The sequence below is a fragment of the Bubalus bubalis genome, chromosome 23, assembly GCF_019923935.1.
Source record: "Bubalus bubalis isolate 160015118507 breed Murrah chromosome 23, NDDB_SH_1, whole genome shotgun sequence".
NCBI lineage: Eukaryota > Metazoa > Chordata > Mammalia > Artiodactyla > Bovidae > Bubalus > Bubalus bubalis.
The window spans coordinates 16,086,981-16,108,762 of NC_059179.1; the positions used below are offsets into that span (position 1 = coordinate 16,086,981).

Here is a 21,782-nt window from a genome sequence, read left to right on the forward strand (position 1 = left end):
TGAGTAGATTTTGAGGTTGAAAATTTCCTTGGTCATTTTCTGATTTTCTACCAAGGACTTTGTGAGATGGGTGGGTATATATTCTATTTCTAGTAATTTAGGACCCAGTTCTTCTGTTACCTCTCTTAATACCCATATTCTTGAGTTCTTAAGAATTTCATGTGTTATTTGACTTTTTAGCTTGTGCTTCTCAGTAATAGGAGATCAGTGAGACTGGACAACAGTGAGACTCTTTTATCAGTTTGTGGCATTTTTAAGTTCAGAGAAGTTACTCCTCAGAAGGAGATAGAATGATAAATGTCTTATTTATCTCCTTCCAATTGTAGTTTATAAAATTTAGCACATCCAGCATTTATAAAAATAATCACCATGAAAACAATAATCGTCATTTAAATTGGGAAAATATTTTCCTATAAGGATTTAATAGTGTTCTTTTTATTGCTGAAAAGAAAAACTGGTTTCCCAAGTAAATAAGAACATAATTTTTATATCTTTAATAGCATTTGTTATAGTTAATTTCATTTTCAAGTAATTAACATATTGACTAGTTTATATGCTGCTCAGACTTAACACTAAAGTGCTATGATTCCAAAGCTGTGTGCCGAGGGTCCCCCATGTGCTGCAGCAGGTAATGCTGATGGGAACCATGGCAAACTCAGTAATACTCTTCCACCGTTTGTTGGATACGGTGCTGCCTGAGAGCTTGAGGTAGTACACAGTTTTAACATAAATTGGAGATACATTACTTTCTGTGACATTGTGTCTTTGTGAATCTGGTTTTTCTGAGTTTGCTGTGGTAAAAATCAGATATTGTGCAAAAATCAGTGTGGAACAGGAAATGAAGGTGATGGTGTCCAGTCTTATTTCAAGATTTGTGAAATTGTACGCTGCACAAAAGGCACACATGCCCCAATTAGTGATTAATTGCGGTTATTTAAGAATGCAATAAAGCTTTCTTTTAATTTATGTGTATTTTTTCAAATGGCTACTAAGTACTGGGACATAACTACTCATTAAGCAGAATAATTGGGTATTTCTGTTGGTTTAGGGGGTGCCAATAATAATTACTGAGGCACTAAGGTTGCTGTTAATCCAATAAAGTTTGGGAATCTTTGCTATCTGGACGTCTTAAATTTTAACTCGTTTTTTTTTTTTTTTTTTTGTAAAGTCTAAAAGTAACCTCTCTTGTCTAGAGTTTTACAGAAGACCAAGTTCGCCCTCTAGAGGCAAAAACAGTGGTCTTGCTATTGAAGGTTTGTATTCTTGACTTTATGGTAGTTTACCTGAAATATGCATGTGCATATAGTACTTTAATATCTTTATGTAAACTAACATTCTGTGATATTTTCTTATGGTAGGTCTCTAATTACTAGTGGATAATTATCTGTTTACTGATGTGCCATTGCCTTTAATCTGCTGTTTTCATTTTGGAGTGCCAAGGCCTCACATTTTCTTTCCTTTTTATATGTATGTTGTTTGAAAATTTGATGAGTGGTCAGGAAAAGAACAAGTCTTATTTTCAAATGGGAAGAAAGAGTGGAATTGAAATGCAGTTTCTATCTTCTACAGTCCCTTTCTGGCCGTTTATTGATTACATGGTTACATGTTGATTTCTCTCAGCTACTGCTTTTAATTTTTGAGTGTTCTGGTATGTGTAGGGACTAGTGTGTATTTTGGTGCCTTTTTCATGCTTATGTTTGTTTTCTGGGAGCCGTGATGGATAGCAAAGTCACTGTTCCTCTGACTGTTTTCCACCCTCAAAAATGTGTCTGTTTCACCATGTGATGGAATATGTTTCTGCTTTCTCTTTTACTACAGTTTGTGTCCTATACCCCACCCCTCATTTGTCTCATTTTGCTATTCTCTTTCCTGCATTTTCATTTTAAACATGGGCATGATTTTCTTTTATTAGTAATGGAAAAGCTACAACTTTCTGTTTCCACTTGAAAACAGTTTGTTTTACAGTCCTAATTTCTAAACTCTGTAAAACATTATCAGCATAAAACTACATTTGAGATCTTTGACTATGTTCTCATGTAAAATGTGTTTTGTGTTTAGAATCAGAATTTAAAATAATGTAAGTAAAACCATGAAGAGTGTTCAGACACATCTGTCATGTTTTAGGATAAGGTTTTAAGCTGTTACGGCTATAGAAAATGAAGGTAGCTAGTATTCCACTGTAAAACTGCCTGAAAAAGTGAGGCAGTGCTAGAAGTACTAAGGAAAAAATAGATTCCTTTGATCTTTCTTAAGATGCATCACTTGCTTCAAGAAGGGCAAAACTGTAAAATTTGTTAGAATATTAGAGTGCTAGTAGTATTTTATAGGATAATTATTTCATTAAGCAGATATCCAGAAAGGAGTTGCCATATTCTTAAGGATGAGTATATGTTTGGGGACTAGAATTTTTTTCTAATGGAAAGACACTTATAAGATTATAAATTTAACTAAACTACTTTGAATTGCAGCCTTTTTCTCTATTAATTGTTAATTGCACAAATAGCACATGATTATATTCTCTATAAAATATAAAACATTATAGGAAGGTATATCTTATTTTACTTTTCCCTTCACAGTTTTAGGCCTTTTAAAATTCAATTTTTGTGTAGAAAACACAGTTATTTTCATGTGTATATATTTTTACATTCTATGTTATTTTTTCCCCTAAGAACAAAATGTTACAGTATATAAAACTTTTTGCTTTCTTTTAAGTGTTTCGTATCTATAGTTTTTCAGAGATACAAGAAGTTCAAAAGTGAAAGATACTTGTAGGTTAACTATTTTTAAAAAGTTATTAAAAGTTTGATCAGTTTAGTACTTTACATGTTAATAGTAAAGAAGTATAAAAATAATTTTAGGATAATAGCAAAGTCAGACTGACTCAAGTTTGGCATTTAACTTGACAATCAGTCCCCAAATCATATGAATATTCATAATATTATTTTATGAGGATTATCACATGTGTTCTCTTGCAGGTATGAAATTCCTGCTTGTGGCCATCTGAACCAGTTGGTGAGCCATGTTAAAAATCGCATCTATTAATTATAAATAGTATTTCAGTTATATTGTAGTTCAATTGACCTAAGTTTTTGGTTTTTCTAAATTAATAGGCTGAAGTTGGAATACAGCTACAGAGTTTGTCTTATGACCCCCAAACTGCAAGTGAGAATTATTTCAAATGCGCCATGTTATGTGTAACTGTAACATGATTGCATATGAGATCAAACATAGTCTATGTCAAACTCAGTCTTTCAGTAGAAAGTAATTTTTTGCTTGGCACTATTTTTATATTGGCATCTTTTTCATTATGAATAGGTGAGATTATAGTACTTCGATGATGTTTCAAGTTTTTCATCACTCATGTCTTTTTCTGAGTGGTGTTTTAGTTGAGTGTTTGAATCACTTTCAGCTATCTTTTGACAGGCAAGGAAAAAAGTTTTAAGACTCAGTTTCTTAATCTGAGCATTTCAAATTGTCTAAAATAGAATAGGTCATGGACTTACCTGGCAGTCCAGTGGTTAAGACGCCTCACTTCCATTGCAAGGAACGCCTGTTTGTCCCCTGGTCGGGGAACTAAGATCCCACATGCTGTGCAGCGTGACCAAAAAATAGAAGAAAAAATAAAGGAGAATAGGTCACTCTCCTCAACTAAGCCTTTGATTTTAGGAACAGTAAGTAGCATTGTGGAAAGGACTAGAATACACATACTTTGTGAGCACTAATTATGTTACACTTTGTAAGGGTAGAGCATAGTTTTCTGGTTACTAACATTATTGGTTTATGTAGTTAGGATACTTGAAAAATTTGTTGATTTTAGTTATGCTTAAATATAGATACCTTCAGTATAAAATTTGAGTGAGCACTGCAGTAAATGAACCACTTCATTGTTGTTAAATTGTTTAGGGTCTGAACTATGTTCAGAATTTGTTTTTGATAAGTCCTTAAAACTGTTACACACTTGCATGTTCCTTCATCTTTGTTTACCTAATGTATTGTCACCTTGAAAAGGAAGTGAATAATTACCTTTCTAGCCACACATGTGTTCCTTATTTATAGTTAATGATAAATTGCTGTGTCTTTCCTATGTATGAATAAGTTCTGATTTCATAAATGTTGATTTCTGTGGCCTGAAGATTGAGAGAGGACTTTGTACCAGCTCTGGGCCTGTGCTCCTGGGAGAGGGGAGAAGTATGAACCTTAAGAAAGAAGGTTAAATTAGTTAAAGAAATGAAAAGAATAATAATAATAAGTTCTCATAAATTGAACAGGGCAGAATTTGGGGGGATATTTTTTTTTCTAATTGTTAAAGACAGAGACTTGGAAAAGAGTTGCAATTTGAAAATACTCTTGTTATTTGATTCCAAACATATAATTCAAGCATCAAAGTAGAAGTTATATTTCTTCTGTCATGATGTCAGACTTATAATTGTTAGGCTTCAGATTACACTAAACAAAATTGTGTTAATAGCTTTACCAAAATGAAGTTTATTAAGACACTGCTGTATGTCAGAGGATGATGAAATGCTTTGCCCTAGGTTTCAGTTAAACTTGAATTATAGGATGCATTTTATTTCTTCTAATTCACAGATCCTAGAATCAACCACTAAAGGTATCCTAATTGGCTATCCCCTCTACTACAAGCATGATGATTTCCCTGGCTTTTGGATCAAATTGTATAAAATTGTCTTTATCTTGGGTAGACATGTTCTTAAGGTGATAGAGATGTCCACGTGGGGAGTTTCTTCCATTTCTGAAACATTATTCTGGCTGTCTATAAATGGCTGCCATAATATAGAAACATGAGGGTTTGCTTACTGACACAGATTTAACACTAACCCCTTTAGGAGTAGTGTTCTCACTGTACGCTGAAACTCAAAAGTCAAGTCAGTGTATGTGCATCAAGCTTATTTTGGCTTTCACATTGTCTTTAAAGGAGAAGCTCCTATTTTATTCTTCCTTTTCCCCAGACCCCATATTTTACTTCAAGAAGTTGGTCAAAGACTCCTGCCACCCTCCCTTTGAACCCATAGACTTATCTTTTCTCATATCCCTCTCCTAGTACATTCTTTTTCTGGTGAGTCCTTTAGATATAGAGCCTAAGACATCAAAATGTTGTAGGATATCATTCTGTGACCAGCTTATTGTGTGACTTCATATTAGCAAGCTCTAAACCTTTTCTCTTGTAGAATTTGAAGGACAAAATTCTTTAATTGATCCTAGATTCTTCTCTAAGTTTGTCTGGCTTTCATTTTAATGAATGTGTAATTTATTCAACAGACATTGACTGTACGATGAAACAGGCATGGTTTAGGTTCTTGAGAAATAGATTAATATGAGTCCTAGCTTTTCTGTTATTCTAGTATAACTGTGGGAAGGAGGGGAAAGATTCATACATGGTTATCATATAGTATAGTGAGTGCTGTAGTTGTGAACAAAGTACGGGAGTAGAGATGAAAGAGTGATTAATTCTACTCAGGATTACATGCAGTTTGTGTTCTGAAATATACTCGTAGGAGTTCACTAGGTAGACAAGATGGGGAAAGCTGTTCCAGATAGAGAAAATTGAATGAGCAAGCAGGAATGCACTCAGTATTAGGTCAGAAAGAATCTGCCTTCAATGCAGGAGCCCCAGGTTCAGTCCTTGGGTGAGGAAGATCCCCTGGAGAAGGAAATGGCAACCTACTCCAGTATTCTTACCTGGAAAATCCTATGGAAAGAGAAGCCTGGTGGGCTACAGTCCATGTGGTTGCAAAGAGTTGGACACCACTGAGCGATTGAGCAGGGAAGAGGTGAAGGTCATTAGCCACAGGTTAGAAAGCTGGACTTAACCAAAATACTTTCAGTGCTGAGACATCAAATTCATATATTAGAAAAATTCTGGAGGCTTTATAGAAACTAGAAAAGAGTGAGATTGCAAAGGACTTTGAGATTTGTTGTAGTAGTCTATGATTCTTGTTCTCAAACACAGTGGATTACCTAGGGAATGAGTTAAAAATACAGTTTCCTCAACCCCATACTTTGAGTTCTTAATGTCAATTTTGTGTTTTTCAATTCTTGTGTTTCTAGTTGTTTCTTTTTCAAATCTGCTATATCACTTTTTGCAGTTTACAGTTCCCTGCTGAAATTTCAAGCTTGGCCTTTATCTCCTTAAACATAGTAAGTATAGATTTTCATAGCCTGTGTCTGATAATTTCAATGTCTGGAAATTCTATAGGTCTGTTTATATTGAATATTGATTCTGCTAGTTTTTGTTAGTGGATGCTATTTTATTTCTGTGTGTGCTTTGTTACCTTTGCTTGGGTGCTGGATGTAATATTTGAAATATTATATGTAGAAAGCAATTTGAAGTACATCTTGTTTGCTTCCAAGTTTTAGCAATAGTGGATAAAGCTGCCATAAACATCTATGTGTTAAGTATTTTTGTGGGTGTAAGTTTTCATTTCTTTTGGGTAAATACCAAGGAGCCTGGTTACTGAATCATATGGTATTTTAGTTTTATAAGAAACAGCCAAACTGTCTTCCAAAGTAACTGTACCATTTTGCATTCCTACGAAGCAGTGAATGAGCATTTCTTTTGTTCTACATCCTCACCAGTGTTTGGTGGTATCAGTGTTTTGAATTTTGACCATTCTAATAGGTGTGTAGTGGTATCTGATTGTTATTTTAATTCGCAATTGACATATGAATTAGAACATATTACTTGTCATCTGCATATCTTATTTAGTGAGGTATCTTTTCTGATCATTTTTGATTGGATTGTTCATTTTCTTATAATAATAAAAACAGAACTCAGTAGAATTTTAAGAGTTCTTTATGTATTTCGTATAGCAGTCCTTCATCAGATGTATCTTTTACAAGTATTTCCTCCCAGTCTATGTTTTCTCATTCTCTTGACAGTGTCTTTCACAGAGCAGAGGTTTTTAATTTTTATCAAATCCTTCTTCTCAATTTTTTTTCATGGATTATTAGTTGATTGTGTTTATGTGGAATTGTTTTCGACTGTCTATTCTGTTCCATTGTCTAGTCCTTTGTCAATGCTGCATTGTATTGATTACTGTAGTTTTATATTAAGTCCTGAAGTCAGGTAATGTTTGTCCTCCAACTTTCTTCTTCTTCGATATGAGTTTGGTATTCTGGGTCTTTTGCCTGTGCGTATAAACTTTTTTTTTTTTAACTGTTCTTTCAGATTTTGTATATAGACTAGATCATGGCATCTGCAAGCAAAAGCAGTTTTATTGTTTCTTTTCCAATCAGTATACCTTGTATTTCCTTGTCTTGTTGCATTAGCTAAGACTTTTCATAATGTTAACAAGCAGTGGTGGGAGGGGACATCCCTTTCCTCGTTCTTAGTGGGAAAACTTAAAAGTTTCCCACCGTTAGATATAGTATCAGCTTTGGGTTGTTTTGTAGATGTTCTTTATCAAGAAAGGAATGACCCTTTTATTCCTACTTTAATGATAATTTTTGTTATGAATGACTTGAATTTTCCCACTTGATCTTGGCATATAATCCTTTTTATACATTAATTGATTCAATTTACTAATATTTCATTGAGGATGTTTGCATCTGTGTTTCTGAGATGTATTGATCAGGGTTTTCTTTTAATGTCTTTGCCTGTTTTAATATTAGGGTAATGCTGGCCTCATTGATTAAATTAGGAAGTATTGTCTTTGCTTCTGTATTCTGGAAGAGGTCATTGCTTGCTAAGTCCCTTCAGTCGCGTTCGACTCTGCGCGACCCCATAGACAGCAGCCCACCAGGCTCCCCTGTCCCTGGGATTCTCCAGGCAAGAACACTGGAGTGGGTTGCCATTTCCTTCTCCAATGCATGAAAGTGAAAAGTGAAAGTGAAGTCGCTCAGTCGTGTCCAACTCTTAGCGACCTCATGGACTGCAGCCTACCAGGCTCCTCTGTCCATGGGATTTTCCAGGCAAGAGTACTGGAGTGGGTTGCCATTGCCTTCTCCGAGGAAGAAATCATAGGGAATTGGTATAATTTGTTCCTTAAATGTTTCTTAAAATCTGCCCATGAATTCATCTGAGCCAGGAGCTGTCTCTTTTGGAAAGTGATTATCAATGCAGTTCTCTTTGTCTTTCCTTCTTTCCCTCCTTCACTCCCGCCCTTTCTCCCTTACTTTTCTTTTCATTTTTCCCAGCTTTTTTGAGGGTATAATTGTTGATTGAATTTTTTAAATAGATAGCAGGACTGTTCAGATCATCTCTTTCTTCTGTGAGTTTTAACAGATTATGTCTTTAAGAAATTTATCCATTTCATCTAAGTTATCAAATTTATGGGCATATGATTGTTCATAATATTTCTTTCAGTTCAGTTCAGTCACTCAGTCATGTCAGACTCTTTGCGACCCCATGAATCACAGCACTCCAGGCCTCCCTGTCCATCACCAACTCCCAGAGTTCACTCAAACTCATGTCCATCAAGTCGGTGATGCCATCCAGCCATCTCATCCTCTGTCGTCCCCTTCTCCTCCTGCCCCTAATCCCTCCCAGCATCAGAGTCTTTTCCAATGAGTCAACTCTTCACATGAGGTGGCCAGAGTATTGGAGTTTCAGCTTTAGCATCAGTCCTTCCAATGAACACCCAGGGCTGATCTCCTTCAGAATGGACTGATTGGATCTCCTTGCAGTCCAAGGGACCCTCAAGAGTCTTCTCCAACACCACAGTTCAAAAGCATCAATTCTTTGGCGCTCAGCTTTCTTTAACATACATCAAATCTGTAGTGATACCCCTCTTTCATTTATGATATTTGTAGTTTGTATCTGCTTTCTCTCTCCCTCTCTCCCTTCCTTCCTCCCTCCCTTTATCCTAGAGCTTGCAATATGCATTTACATCTAATATAAACCCATTTAAAAATAATGTTTACCACTTCACAGTGCTGCAAGTGCTTCATAACATCAAAATATTCCTAATTGCTTCCTTGCATCGTTTGTATGTTTGCTGTCATTCATTTCATTTACACATGAGCATGCTCACATACACATACACACAACCATATGTAACTGAATGTATCATTATTATTTTGAACAAGCTGTTATCTGTTGGACCAGTTAAGGCTAGTAAAAATAGAGTTTTTATTTTGCTTTCATGTATTTCTTTCTGATACTGTTTCTTTTATGTAGATAAAAATTTCTGAGGTGTCCCTTTCCCTCTCTCTGAAGAGCTTCTCTCAACATTTCTTGCAAGGCAGATATCTATTGGCAACAAATTCTCTCAATTTTTGTTAGCTTGGAAAAGTCGTTTTCTTCTTTTTCTTTGAAGGCTAATTTCATAGCGTGCAGAGCTTCTCTGTAAATTGTTATCTTTGCTTTTGTGTAGAGAGGTTTTTTCACCTCTGGCTTCTTTCAAGATTTTTTAAAATCTTTGATTTTCTGCAGTTGGCCACCCACTCCAGTATTCTTGCCTGGGAAATCCAATGGACAGAGGAGTCCCTGGGATCGCATAGAATCAGACACGACTGAGCGATTATTACACTAACATACTTTCTGCAATTTAAATATGATTTGCCTAGGTGTAGTTATTTGGGCATCTATACCACTTTGTATTCTGACCTTTCTGATCTGTAGTTTGGTGTAGATATTAATTTATAGAAATTCCTGGTTATCGTTCCTTCAAATATTGCTTCTGTTCCATTTTCTCTTCTTTTGGTAGTCCCATTACACGTATATTACATCTTTTGTAGTTGTCCCACAGTACTTGGATATTCTGTTCTCTGTTTCTCAGTCTTTGTTCTCTTTTTCAGTTTTGGAGATTTCCAATGAGGGATCCAATAAAGGGATCCAATGAGAGATCACAATAAACTGTGGAAAATTCTGAAAGAGATGGGAATACCAGACCACCTGATCTGCCTCTTGAGAAATCTGTATGCAGGTCAGGAAGCAACAGTTAGAACTGGACATGGAACAACAGACTGGTTCCAAATAGGAAAAGGAGTACGTCAAGGCTGTGTATTGTCACCCTGCTTATTTAACTTATATGCAGAGTACATCATGAGAAATGCTGGACTGGAAGAAGCACAAACTGGAATCAAGATGGCCGGGAGAAATACCAATAACCTCAGATATGCAGATGACACCATCCTTATGGCAGAAAGTGAAGAGGAACTCAAAAGCCTCTTGATGAAAGTGAAAGTGGAGAGTGAAAAAGTTGGCTTAAAGCTCAACATTCAGAAAATGAAGAGCATGGCATCTGGTCCCATCACTTCATGGGAAATAGATGGGGAAACAGTGGAAAGAGTGTCAGACTTTATTTTTCTGGGCTCCAGAATCACTGCAGATGGTGACTGCAGCCATGAAATTAAAAGACGCTTACTCCTTGGAAGGAAAGTTATGACCAACCTAGATAGCATATTGAAAAGCAGAGACATTACTTTGTCAACAAAGGTCCGTCTAGTCAAGGCTATGGTTTTTCCTGTGGTCATGTATGGATGTGAGAGTTGGACTGTGAAAAAGGCTGAGCGCCGAAGCATTGATGCTTTTGAAGAGTGGTGTCGGAGAAGACTCTTGAGAGTCCCTTGGACTGCAAGGAGATCCAACCAGTCCATTCTGAAGGAGATCAGCCCTGGGATTTCTTTGGAAGGAATGATGCTAAAGCTGAAACTGCAGTACTTTGGCCACCTCATGCGAAGAGTTGACTCCTTGGAAAAGACTCTGATGCTGGGAGGGGTTGTGGGCAGGAGGAGAAGGGGACGACAGAGGATGAGATGGCTGGATGGCATCACTGACTCGATGGACGTGAGTCTGAGTGAACTCCGGGAGTTGGTGATGGACAGGGAGGCCTGGCGTGCTGTGATTCATGGGGTTGCAAAGAGTCGGACACGACTGAGCTACTGACCTGAACTGAATGAGGGATCCTCTAGTTCAAGGTTTCTTTCCTCAACTGTTTGCTTCTCCTCCATCAGAGGTGTTTCTCTTTTAGTTATTTATTTTTTTTTCTTAATCTCTAGCATTTCTTTTTCATTCTTTCTTAGAATTTCCATTTCTCTGCTTCCATTATTCATCAATTCTTGCATGTTGTCTACTTTTCCCATTAAAGCTCTTAGCACACTAACAGTATTCAAAAATTCCTTGTTTATAAGTCCAACATTGTTACTATATTGACTATGGTTCTGATGTGTTCAATCTCCTTGAACTGTGTTTTTTGCTTTTTAGTATGACTTATAATTTTTTGCTGAAGAGTGGATATGGTGGGCTGAGTAAAAGGAACTTTAGTAAATAGACCCGAGTAATGTAGTGGTTAGGTGTGGGAGGAGGAAAAGTGTTGGATACTCCTGTGATTAGTTATCAGTCTTTTGGTGATCCTGTGCCTTCAGACTGTGCACTTCCTCTACCCTCTTAGGTGGGAGAGGTGGGCTGGAGCTGGACATGCTCCTTTCCCCAGATAGGTTAGGCTCTGATAAGACTGCAATAAATTAGGCTCTGGTGAAATAGTTTTTCCTGAGAGCAAGCTTTGTTAAGAACAGATTGCTCTAATATATTTCAAAATAGTTCCTTTCCCCTCCTACTGCCGCAAGCAAGGGCGTTTTTCTCTGACAATCACTGTGAGGACCTGATAGAGTTCCTGGAGGTAAAACTTGCTGAAGTATGTGGGCCTGGGATCTCTCGGAGTCTTAGCTTTCAGACATGTCTGCATTGAGGCTCTAGCAATTTGTCAGTTACTTTTTCCTACCCTGGCTTGGTTCCCACAGAGGTTTCTTCAGGAGTTTCTACCCTGGTAAATTGTGATCCTCGACATCTATCTACCTATTTCTCTAATTTTGTGGAAGCAGTTTGCCTTGTGACCTCATTTCTCTGAGGAATTTAAGGACGGTTGTTGATTTTTTTAATTTGTTCAGCTTTTAACTTAGTAGAATGGGTAGGCAACTTTTAAGCTTCTTACATGCTGGAGCAGAAAAACAAAGTTGAAATACTAATATTTTGTTAAGAATTTTTGCTTCTATTTTAATTTGAGATACTGGTCTGTAATTTTCTTTTACTGTTTTTGTCTGATTTTGGTATTGGGGTAATGCTGGAATCATTGAATGAATTGAGAGCTGTTTCTTCCTTCTCTCTATTCTAAAAGAATTTGTGTAGAATTAATATTTTTTCTTCCTTAAATGTTTGGTGGAACTTGGCAGTGAGATTATCTAAGGCAAGGTCTCTCAACTTCAGCACTATTGACATTTTAGGCCTTGTCATTTTTGTTCTTGGGGACCCCTCCTTTGCAGTGAAGAATTAGCAGCGTCTTTGGCCTCTGCCCAGGAGATGCCAGTAGCATCCCCTCACAGTTGTGGCAACCAAAAATGTCTCTTAATGTTGTCAAACGTACCCTAGGGCCCAAGTCAACCCCAATTGAGAATTACTGACATAAACGATGTATACTGGGATTTTTGTTGTTGTTACAGTAAGTACCTTACATGTGAACCTTTAAGTTGCACACTTTCAAAAATGTGAAAGTGTGTTCTGTCAGCATCAGGCATGAGTGAAATTGCAGTTTGTCCTCAGTCTTCTTGCCTATTCACTCAGTGCCAGCCCCTGTATGCCAACTAGTCTACTGTAATACTGTGCTTTTCAAGGTACTGTACTGTAGGGTGAAAAATGTGGTTTTTTGTATTTGTTTGTTTTTTTATGTATTATTTGTGTGAAAAGTATTTTAAACCTATTACAGTACAGTAAGATATAGCCGTTTGTGTTAGTTGGGTACCTAGGCTAACTTTGTTGGGCTTACAAGTTGGACTTATGAACACACTCAGAATAGAAGTTGTTTATGTGTAGGGGACTTACTGTATTGCTGAATAGCTTTTTAATTATAAAGTTAAATTTTAATTGATATGAGGTATGTTGTTTTCTATTTTTTCTTGAGTCAGTTTTGGTTAACTTGTATCTTTCAAGAGATTTTTATGTTTCATCTCTGCTGTAGGATTTATTGGAATAAAATTGTTAATAATATTCTCTTATCCTTTTAATATCTACCTGTTATGTCATAAATGTAGAGGTGATCTCTCACACATTCCTGAAATTAGTAATTTGTGTCTTCTTTTTTAATTGATCAATATTACCAGAAGTTTATCAGTTTTATTGACCTTTTAAAAATATACCCCTTTTGTTTCATTGATTTTTACCTCTCTATTTTCTATCTCATTTATTTTTACTCTTTATTATTGCTTTCCTCTTGCTTTGGATTTTTCTAATTTTTTAAAGTGGATCATTGATTTTAGACCTTTTATCTTTTTTTTTTTTTAGAAACAGTTTATTTTCCATCAACCAAATTTCCATGTATTAAGCTGTGCATTTCCCCCTAACTGTGCTTTAACTGTGTTTAACAAGTATCAGAATTTTCATTTTCACTCAATTGAAAATGTTTTGTTCATGATTATTTAGAAGTGTGTTGTTTTAACTTTCAAATATTTTAGAATTTTCCCAGATAGGTTTTTGTAAATAACTTCTAATTTTATTCCATTATGCTCATGCAATATACATTATGCAATTTCAGTCTTTTTCAATATTTGAAAGTTGTTTTATGTCCCAGATATAGCATGTTTTAGAGAATATTCCTTGGGCTCTGGAAAAGAATGTATGTATTCTGCTGATGTTAGGTCAGTGTTTTATAAATGTCAGTTGGGTCATAGATGATAGTATTGTTTAAGTGTTGTATAATTTTCCTGATTTTTTGTCCTGTGAATTAGTGAGAGAGGAATAATGAAATATCCACCATAATCTACTTGACTGTTTCTTCTTTTGCTCTTTTTTCTTCTGTTTGTATTTTGAAGCTTTGTTTTTATGTCTTTTTGGTGAATTGACCTCTTTACCATTAATGTAATGTCATTTTTGCCCTGGTAATGGTTCTTATTATGAAGTTTTTATCTAATTTATCCACTAGAGCTTGCTTTCAATTAGTGTTTACATGTTAATTGTTCTGTTCATTTGCTTTTTTCCATCTTCATATTTAAAGTGGTTTTTTTTGGTATATAGCATATATTTGGGTCTTTGTAGACAGTCTGAATCGGAGAAGGCAATGGCACCCCACTCCAGTACTCCTGCCTGGAAAATCCCATGGGCAGAGGAGCCTGGTAGGCTGCAGTCCATGGGGTCACTAAGAGTCGGACACGACTGAGCTACTTCACTTTCACTTTTCACTTTCATGCATTGGAGAAGGAAATGGCAACCCACTCCAGTGTTCTTGCCTGGAGAATCCCAGGGACGGGGGAGCCTGGTGGCCTGCAGTCTATGGGGTCACACAGAGTCGAAGACGACTGAAGTGACTTAGCAGCAGTAGCAGGCAGTCTGAATACCCTCTTCTTTTTAAATGGAGTGTCATTTACTGTCATTTATTGGTATGACTGAATTTAAATTTACCATCTTGCAACTTCTTTTCAGATTGTCCCATCTGGTCTTTGTTAATTTTTATCTAATTTCCTGCCCTCTTTTGGATTAAATCAGTATTTTTAATACTCCATTTTATCTCCACTGTTAACTTATTAGATATACATTTGTTTTAGTTTTTCAGTTGTTGCTCTTGGCCAGCAGTTTTCAAATGTTTTATATTTACAACTGCTTTGGATTCTGGCTATTAAGGATCTCAAAGAGTTTTTTGTTTTTGTTTTTTTCCAAAGAGTTTTTGTTCATGGGAATTGTCTATGAATTATTGCTATACCCAGAATTAACACTGACAGGTTGAAATATTTATTAATTCACTTAAAAATAGCAATAATAAAGTCATTACATGTTAACACAAATAATATATATTTTAAAAACTTTTAAAAAACCAACTGATGGGAAGACTAGCATTGTTTTACACTTTTGCACATCTCTTAATGTCTGGCTTAATATTAGAAGATTGGATTATCATTTCTACTCCTGCGTTCAGTTTCTGCTTGTCTATTGTTTTAGTTTAAGTATGTGAGGAAAATATGGCCTTATACTAATGTCTAGATAGTAAAGGAAAGAGCATTTTCATATAGTTGTGTGTATTATTTTTGATGGAGAAGGAAATGGCAACCTGCTCCAGTACTCTTGCCTGGAGAATTCTGTGGACAGAGGAGCCTGGTGGGCTGCTGTCCATGGGGTAGCCAAGTTGGACATGACTGAAGCAACTTAGCATGCATGCATGCATTGGAGAAGGAAATGGCAACCCACTCCAGTATTCTTGCCTGGAGAATCCCAGGGACGGAGGAGCCTGGTGGGCTGCTGTCTATAGGGTCACACAGAGTTGGACACGACTGAAGTGACTTAGTATGCATGCATGCATTCTTTTTGATACGCACAAGGAATCAAAGGAGGAATATTGGTCAGATATTTCCCAAAATGGTCCTTAAAAGAAAAACTATTAATTTTTTCCTGCCCTCAATACTCCTGACACCAAGTGTGTAGGCTGCGTAGGGTTTTTTTTTCACATTGACCAATTCTTCAAACCCCAGTTGGGTGTCCTACAATTCCATTCAATTCTTACACTGTTTATCTGGAGTTACTGTCAGATCCCCCAGGTTAAGACCTTAGTCTTACAAGACTGCCTCTGATGTCAGATGCTTAATACAAGTCAGGCTTCTAGTACTTCTTTTTTTTTTGGCCATGCTGTGCAGCATGTGGGATCTTAGTTCCCTGACCAGGGATCAGACCTGCACCCCCTGTGTTGGAAGCCAGGGAAATCCCAGGCTTCTTGTGCTTCTGATCAACAGCCATAAATTGGAGATGCCTGTGACACCCTTCTTGGGTTTGATAATTTTGCTGGAACCACTCACAGAGCTCAGGAAACTGTTGATTTATTAGATTACCAGTTTATTACATAAACAGCCAGATGGAAGAGATACATAGGACAAGGTATGAGGGAAGGCACATAGAGCTTCCAAGTACACTGTGGGTTCATTACCCTTTTAGCACCATAGAGTGCTCACCAACCCAAAAGTACTCTGAACTACTTCAGGTAGAATTTTTTATGGAGGCCTTAGTATAATAAATAGGCATAATTGATTAAATCATTGCTTATCAGTGGTTAATCTAGCCTCCAGCACCTCTTCCCTCTCCAGAGGTCAAGGGGTAGAGCTGAAAATTCCGATCCTGAAAGTATATAGTTGGTACCCCTGGCGACAAGCCTCCATTCTGAGAATATCTAGGAACCTTCAACTACCAGTCATCTCATTAGCATACAAAAAGACACATCATGTCAGAGATTTCAAAGGTTTCAATAGCTGTGTTGCAGGAAATGGGGCAGAGACAAATAAATATTTCTTATTATATCACATCCTCATTTTGGATTTGTCTGATAATTTCCTCATGACTGGACTGGGGTTATGTTTTCTGGCTTAGATAGTAAAGAACCTGCCTTCAATGCAGGAGACCCAGGTTCGATTCCTGGGTTGGGAAGATCCACTGGGGAAGGGATAGGCTACCCACTCCAGTATTCTTGGGCTTCCCTGGTGTCTCAGCTGGTAAAGAATCCGTCTGCAATGCGGGAGACCTGGGTTTGATCCCTGGATTGGGAAGATACCCTGGAGAAGGGAAAAGCTGCCTACTCCAGTATTCTGGCCTGTAGAATTTCACGGACTGTGTAGTCCATGGGGTTGCAAAGAGTCAGACACAACTGAGTGACTTGCACTTTCATTTTTCATGTTATTGCTTTGATTGTGCTAGGGGATTAACAGTTTTATTCATCGTTTTGCTTTTAGCAAAATTGTCAACATACTGACAAAGACAAACTATTAGCATTATTAGGACTATAGTTTTGACTTTGCAGACCTCATGAAACCATCTCTGGGACACTGTTATGATATATATCTGTATCACAATCTATCTCCAAATAACATTATACCACTTTGAGTACAATGTAATAATTTTACAACAGTATACTGCCATTTTGTCCCTTTTGATTTTGTGCTATAAACCCCCTCAATACACTGATATTATTTTTGCATTTAGTCAGATATCCTTTTAAAAATTACTTTTATATTTTTGGCTCTTAGTTGTGTCTTTTCTGAAATGTCTTTCCATATTTACTATTTTTGGTGCTTTTATTTCTTTGTGTTTTCATGTGATATATTCTTTCTCTCTGCCTGAAAGATCTCCTTTAAAATATAGAGCAGGTCTACTGACAACAGATTCTTTCAGGTTTTGTTTGTCTGAAAACATTCTTATTGTGCTTTTATTTTTCAAATGTGTGTGTGTGTGTAGAATCCTAAGTCAACAAGTTTGTTCCCTGTTTTTTAATTATTTTTTTTCTTTCAGCAATTTAAAGATTTTTCCATTGTCTTCTGACTTGCATAGTTTCAGATGAGTCTGAATAGTCAGGTCTCTTCTGAATATTCTGTGTATTCAGTGATGACTTTCCTATCTGGTTGGTAGGAATGTGAATACTTCTCAGCCATGGGTGAGCTGTGGGAACTGTTTTACTTACCACTCCATAGTAATTGTTCTTTCCCCAGAAGTTGTTTTTTTTTTTTTTTTTTTTTTTTTGCCCAGTCTTATAATATTTTGCCCTACACACATCCATTTGGTATTCAGCTAAGTAATACCTCCAGAGGACTTCTATGCAGATTCCTAGAGCTGTTTCTCACCAGAATGCCTCCTCTTCTGATGATCTGGCCCACAAATTCTGCCTGCTACCGCCCCTGACCATTCCAACTAACAGTTGGGACGTTCTTCCAGTTCTCCCTTGTGCACTGGATGTCCAGAACTGCCCCCATGCATAATTTTTTTTTGTAGATATTAACATTTTATTTTATTTTTTAATTTATTTATTTTAATTGGAGGCTAATTACAGTATTATAGTGGTTTTTGCCATACATTGACATGAATCAGCCATGGGTATACATGTGTTCCACATCCTGAACCCCGCTCCCACCTCCCTCCCCATCCCATCCCTCAGGGTCATCCCAGTACACCAGCCCTGAGCACCCTGTCTCATGCATCAAACCTGGACTGGTGATCTGTTTCACATATGATAATATACATGTTTCAATGCTATTCTCCCAAATCATACCACCCTCACCTTCTCCCACAGAGTCCAAAAGTCTGTTCTTTACATCTGTGTCTCTTTTGCTGTCTCGCATATAGGGTCATTGTTACCATGTTTCTAAGTTCCATATATATGTGTTAATATACTGTATTGGTGTTTTTCCTTCTGGCTTACTTCACTCTGTATAATAGGCTCCAGTTTCATCCACCTTATTAGAACTGATTCAAATGCATTCTTTTTAATAGCTGAGTAATATTCCATTGAGTATATGTACCACAGCTTTCTTATCAATTCGTCTGTTGATGGACGTCTAGGTTGCTTCCATGTCCTGGCTATTGTAAACAGTGCTGCGATGAACATTGGGGTACACGTGTCTCTTTCAATTCTGGTTTCCTCGGTGTGTATGCCCAGCAGTGGGATTTCTGGGTTGTATCAGAACTGTCTGCATGCTTAATAATAGGATGATCAGTAGGCTCACCTTGTTTGTTTCCACTTTGGAAACACAGAGATTGTTTACAGAGAGACAGTATGAATTACCCCTTCGTTGCCCATCAAGTGGGAATCTACATATCTTTCTGAAGAATTTTTTTTTGTCCAACATGTATATATAACTTTTAGAAATGTATAATAGATGAAAATCAAATACTTACTTGTTTCTAATTACATATTCAATTTGCATATATAATAGTGTATTAAGAAATAGTACCTCTTTATTCAGATCTGTTTGCATACATCTTCGATGTCAATATATTCAGCATCACTGAGCATTTTTGTGGTCTTTAGCCCCAGAACAGAGCATCTTCACTTTTGTCCAAGTTTGTAGCAGGTACAGTGCCTTTTAAGTGTACCATCTTGTTACTAGAAATTTTGTCTCAAGCCACAAACTTCCAGATGCATTATATTTTTTCTTTTATTTGTTCTATAAGTATAAAATTATGATCTCTATGACCTAGTCTCTTCACAGTAATGTTTTAAAGACTCTTCATGAGTGTTTGCAGTTGAATGGTTATACCTCCAGGAATTGGGAATCCTTCATTACTTCATGTCCATTTTCTTCCTTTCCTATTCCAATTAAACAAAGCTACAACAAAAAATTGAACAAAAAATCACCTTCTAAGATTTTCCTGTGGTCCAGTGGTTAAGACCCCACACTTCTCCTATAGTGGGCATGGGTTTGATCCCTGGTCAGAGAAGTTCCACATGCCACAGCAAAAAGTAAATAAAATAAATCACCTTCCAAACTAGATTCAATATTGACTGAGATAATTTCAGGATGACGCACCTCCTACAAATAGTGCCTTGCCATTTAAACTAATAGAGAAAGCACCCATAATATGAGAGATGTTAAGCAAATATGCTTTCTCTTTTCTAAGAGATTATTTTGAGGAAAAACATCTTTTTCATTTATGTGAATCTAGTATTTCTTTGCCTTGGAATAATAAGTAATTTTTTCTACTCTGTGCTCATGGAGATGTTATCAGTTGCTTACCATCTTTTGACCAGACTTAGAATTAATTGCCTATTTGCCTCAAATTTTCTTACAATAGAAGTGAGTGAAGTCACTCAGTCATTGTCTGATTCTTTGCGACCCCATGGACTGTAGCCTACCAGGTTCCTCTGTCCATGGATTTTCCAGGCAAGAGTACTGGAGTCAGCTGCCATTTCCTTCTCCAGGGGATTCCCAACCCAGGGATCGAACCCAGGTCTCCCACACTGCAGACGGATGCTTTACTGTCTGAGCCACCAATAGCTAGAATAAATTATCCTACAGATATTGCCAGCCTGCCTCTAGCATTGTTTTCATCTTCTATTCTAGTTTTCCAGTTAAGTAGCTTTCATAGAACAATAGTTGAGTGAAAGATGAAAAATAAGTTAAATTGACAAAATAAACAAGGTTCGTTGCAATACTTCATAGAAATATATTCCCTAAGTTAAGAGAAAAACTAGATGCTTCTTATCTTAACATTTGGTAGGTAGCTCCAACAACTCAAAATAAGTCAGTTAAAACTGACCTTGGGAATTCCCTGGCAGTCTGGTGGTTAGGACTCTGTTTTCACTGCTCGGGGGGCTGGTTCAATTCTTGGTCCCTGGGGAACTATGATCCTGCAATTGCATAGTGTGGCAGAAAAAAAAAATTAACCTTTGTTGTTAGGAAATGAGGCAGACTGATGTGGTATTTTCAGACAGTGAGTGTTCTATAGTTAGCATTATATACTGATATCCTTGAACTATGATATTTCCTGTCATTTTTTAATATTGTAAGATTTCTTTATGGCTTATGAAATTATCAATTTTTGGTTCATTATTAAACTTCTATGGAAGGAATATACAGGGGATTTTTATGACATGACACACATGGATTTAAAGTGAAAATGGCTTCAGGAATCTCCCCATGATGGACTACTCAGTTGTATTTTTAAATGATGTCTTGGGGATATCAACTACATATCAATAACTTGAACACTATTACCTCTCTCTGTTGTCCTCGAATTGAGTGATTTAAGAATTATGTGATTTTCCTCAGCTACAGTGATAGGCCCTGATTACTCATTGATAAAGCTTATTTCTCAGGTCATTGTGATTGCGTGTTGAATGAAGTGTTTACTGGGACCTTCCAGGAAGGGTACTTTGTTTTTCTTTTGTGAAAGTTATTATTAGAAGAACAGCTAGAGGATCTTTGAAAGTTGTGTTCTAAGGATGTGACAGTTGGCATTGCTACAGTCATTTCTCTGATCAACAAGCCAGCCTCAAGATGAAGCCCACACGTGGAGGAGGGCATAGCTAAGAAAGTGGTGGAGAAGGGAAGTCTCTGACTGGTGCTATGAGCCTCTTGGTCAAACAGAAACCAAAGTTACAGAGAGTTGTTACAGAGACCTAAATATACGGAATATTAGTCCTGTGGTCTGATACATTTGCCTAAATGTATTTGATATCACTTTGTGATTAATTTTGAAAGTACTGATATTTGATATTTTACTATTTCTGATACAGTTTGTACTGTTAATCATGTTAGACTAGCATCTTTATTTGGCAAATATTTGAGTCATTAAAGATGTATAAATCTATCCTATTTTCAGATGAGGATGGATTGATACCATGTTTTAAGCTGTAAAAAAAAATCACCCTCTAGAAATTTAAAGCATTTTTTATGCTCAACATCTGTGATAGGAAATACTTGAATATAAATTCCTTCTTCTTCTCATGTGAAAAATATTTGAGTGACAATTCTGTATGAAGCTCATTTGTAAGGTGAATACATAAATGATATTAGTGAACTTGCTTTCATGTTGCCTTTTATATTAAATGTGTACTTAGTTAATTTTTAATAAAATATTTCACTTTTTGTTCATTCTTTAGTGGCTCTCCATTTTGCTCAGCATGAATTCCAAGTATTTTTGCCCTATAACTTAGTCTATACTTTATTTCCCATCCTTTTTCATATTCATTGAGATTAATATTTCCCTAATCCACACTTTTGCTTATTCCCCCTCACCTGTTCTTTCCAAGTCTTTCTGTCTAATTAATGCTTATCATTTTTGCCTTAGTTCTGATCCCAGCTCTTAAGTAAAATCTTTGTCAGTGATCCACAGTAACTTAATATAAAATGGCCTCTCTTATAAATGGGCTTCCCTGGTGGCTCAGAGGGTAAAGCGTCTGCCTATAATGTGGGAGACCCGGGTTTGATCCCTGGGTTGGGAAGATCCCCTCGAGAAAGAAATGGCAACCCACTCCAGTACTCTTGCCTGGAAAATCCCATGGACTGAGAAGCCTGGTAGGCTACAGTCCATGGGGTCGCAAGGAGTCAGACACGACTGAGCGACTTAGCTTGCACTTTTCTCTTAT

The 21,782-nt window shown here is 36.7% G+C and overlaps 1 protein-coding gene across 8 annotated transcripts in view; it reads left to right on the top strand.

The window, feature by feature from the left end:
* The window catches only part of TBC1D12 (TBC1 domain family member 12), a 121,803-nt gene that overhangs the window by 69,464 nt on the left and 30,557 nt on the right, over window positions 1-21,782 (top strand). For 3 of the 8 annotated variants that reach the window (XM_025274145.3, XM_025274144.2, XM_025274143.3), the window contains exon 3: window positions 1,194-1,253. The exons of 2 other annotated variants lie outside the window; for them this stretch is intronic. In XM_025274145.3, coding sequence (XP_025129930.1) covers window positions 1,194-1,253 — 60 coding nt within the window. Of the gene's footprint in view, window positions 1-1,193; window positions 1,254-2,975; window positions 3,013-6,104; window positions 6,157-10,806; window positions 10,917-21,782 lie in introns of those variants that run through there. 3 more of the 8 variants (XM_025274148.3, XM_025274147.3, XM_025274146.3) reach the window with 3 other exon arrangements.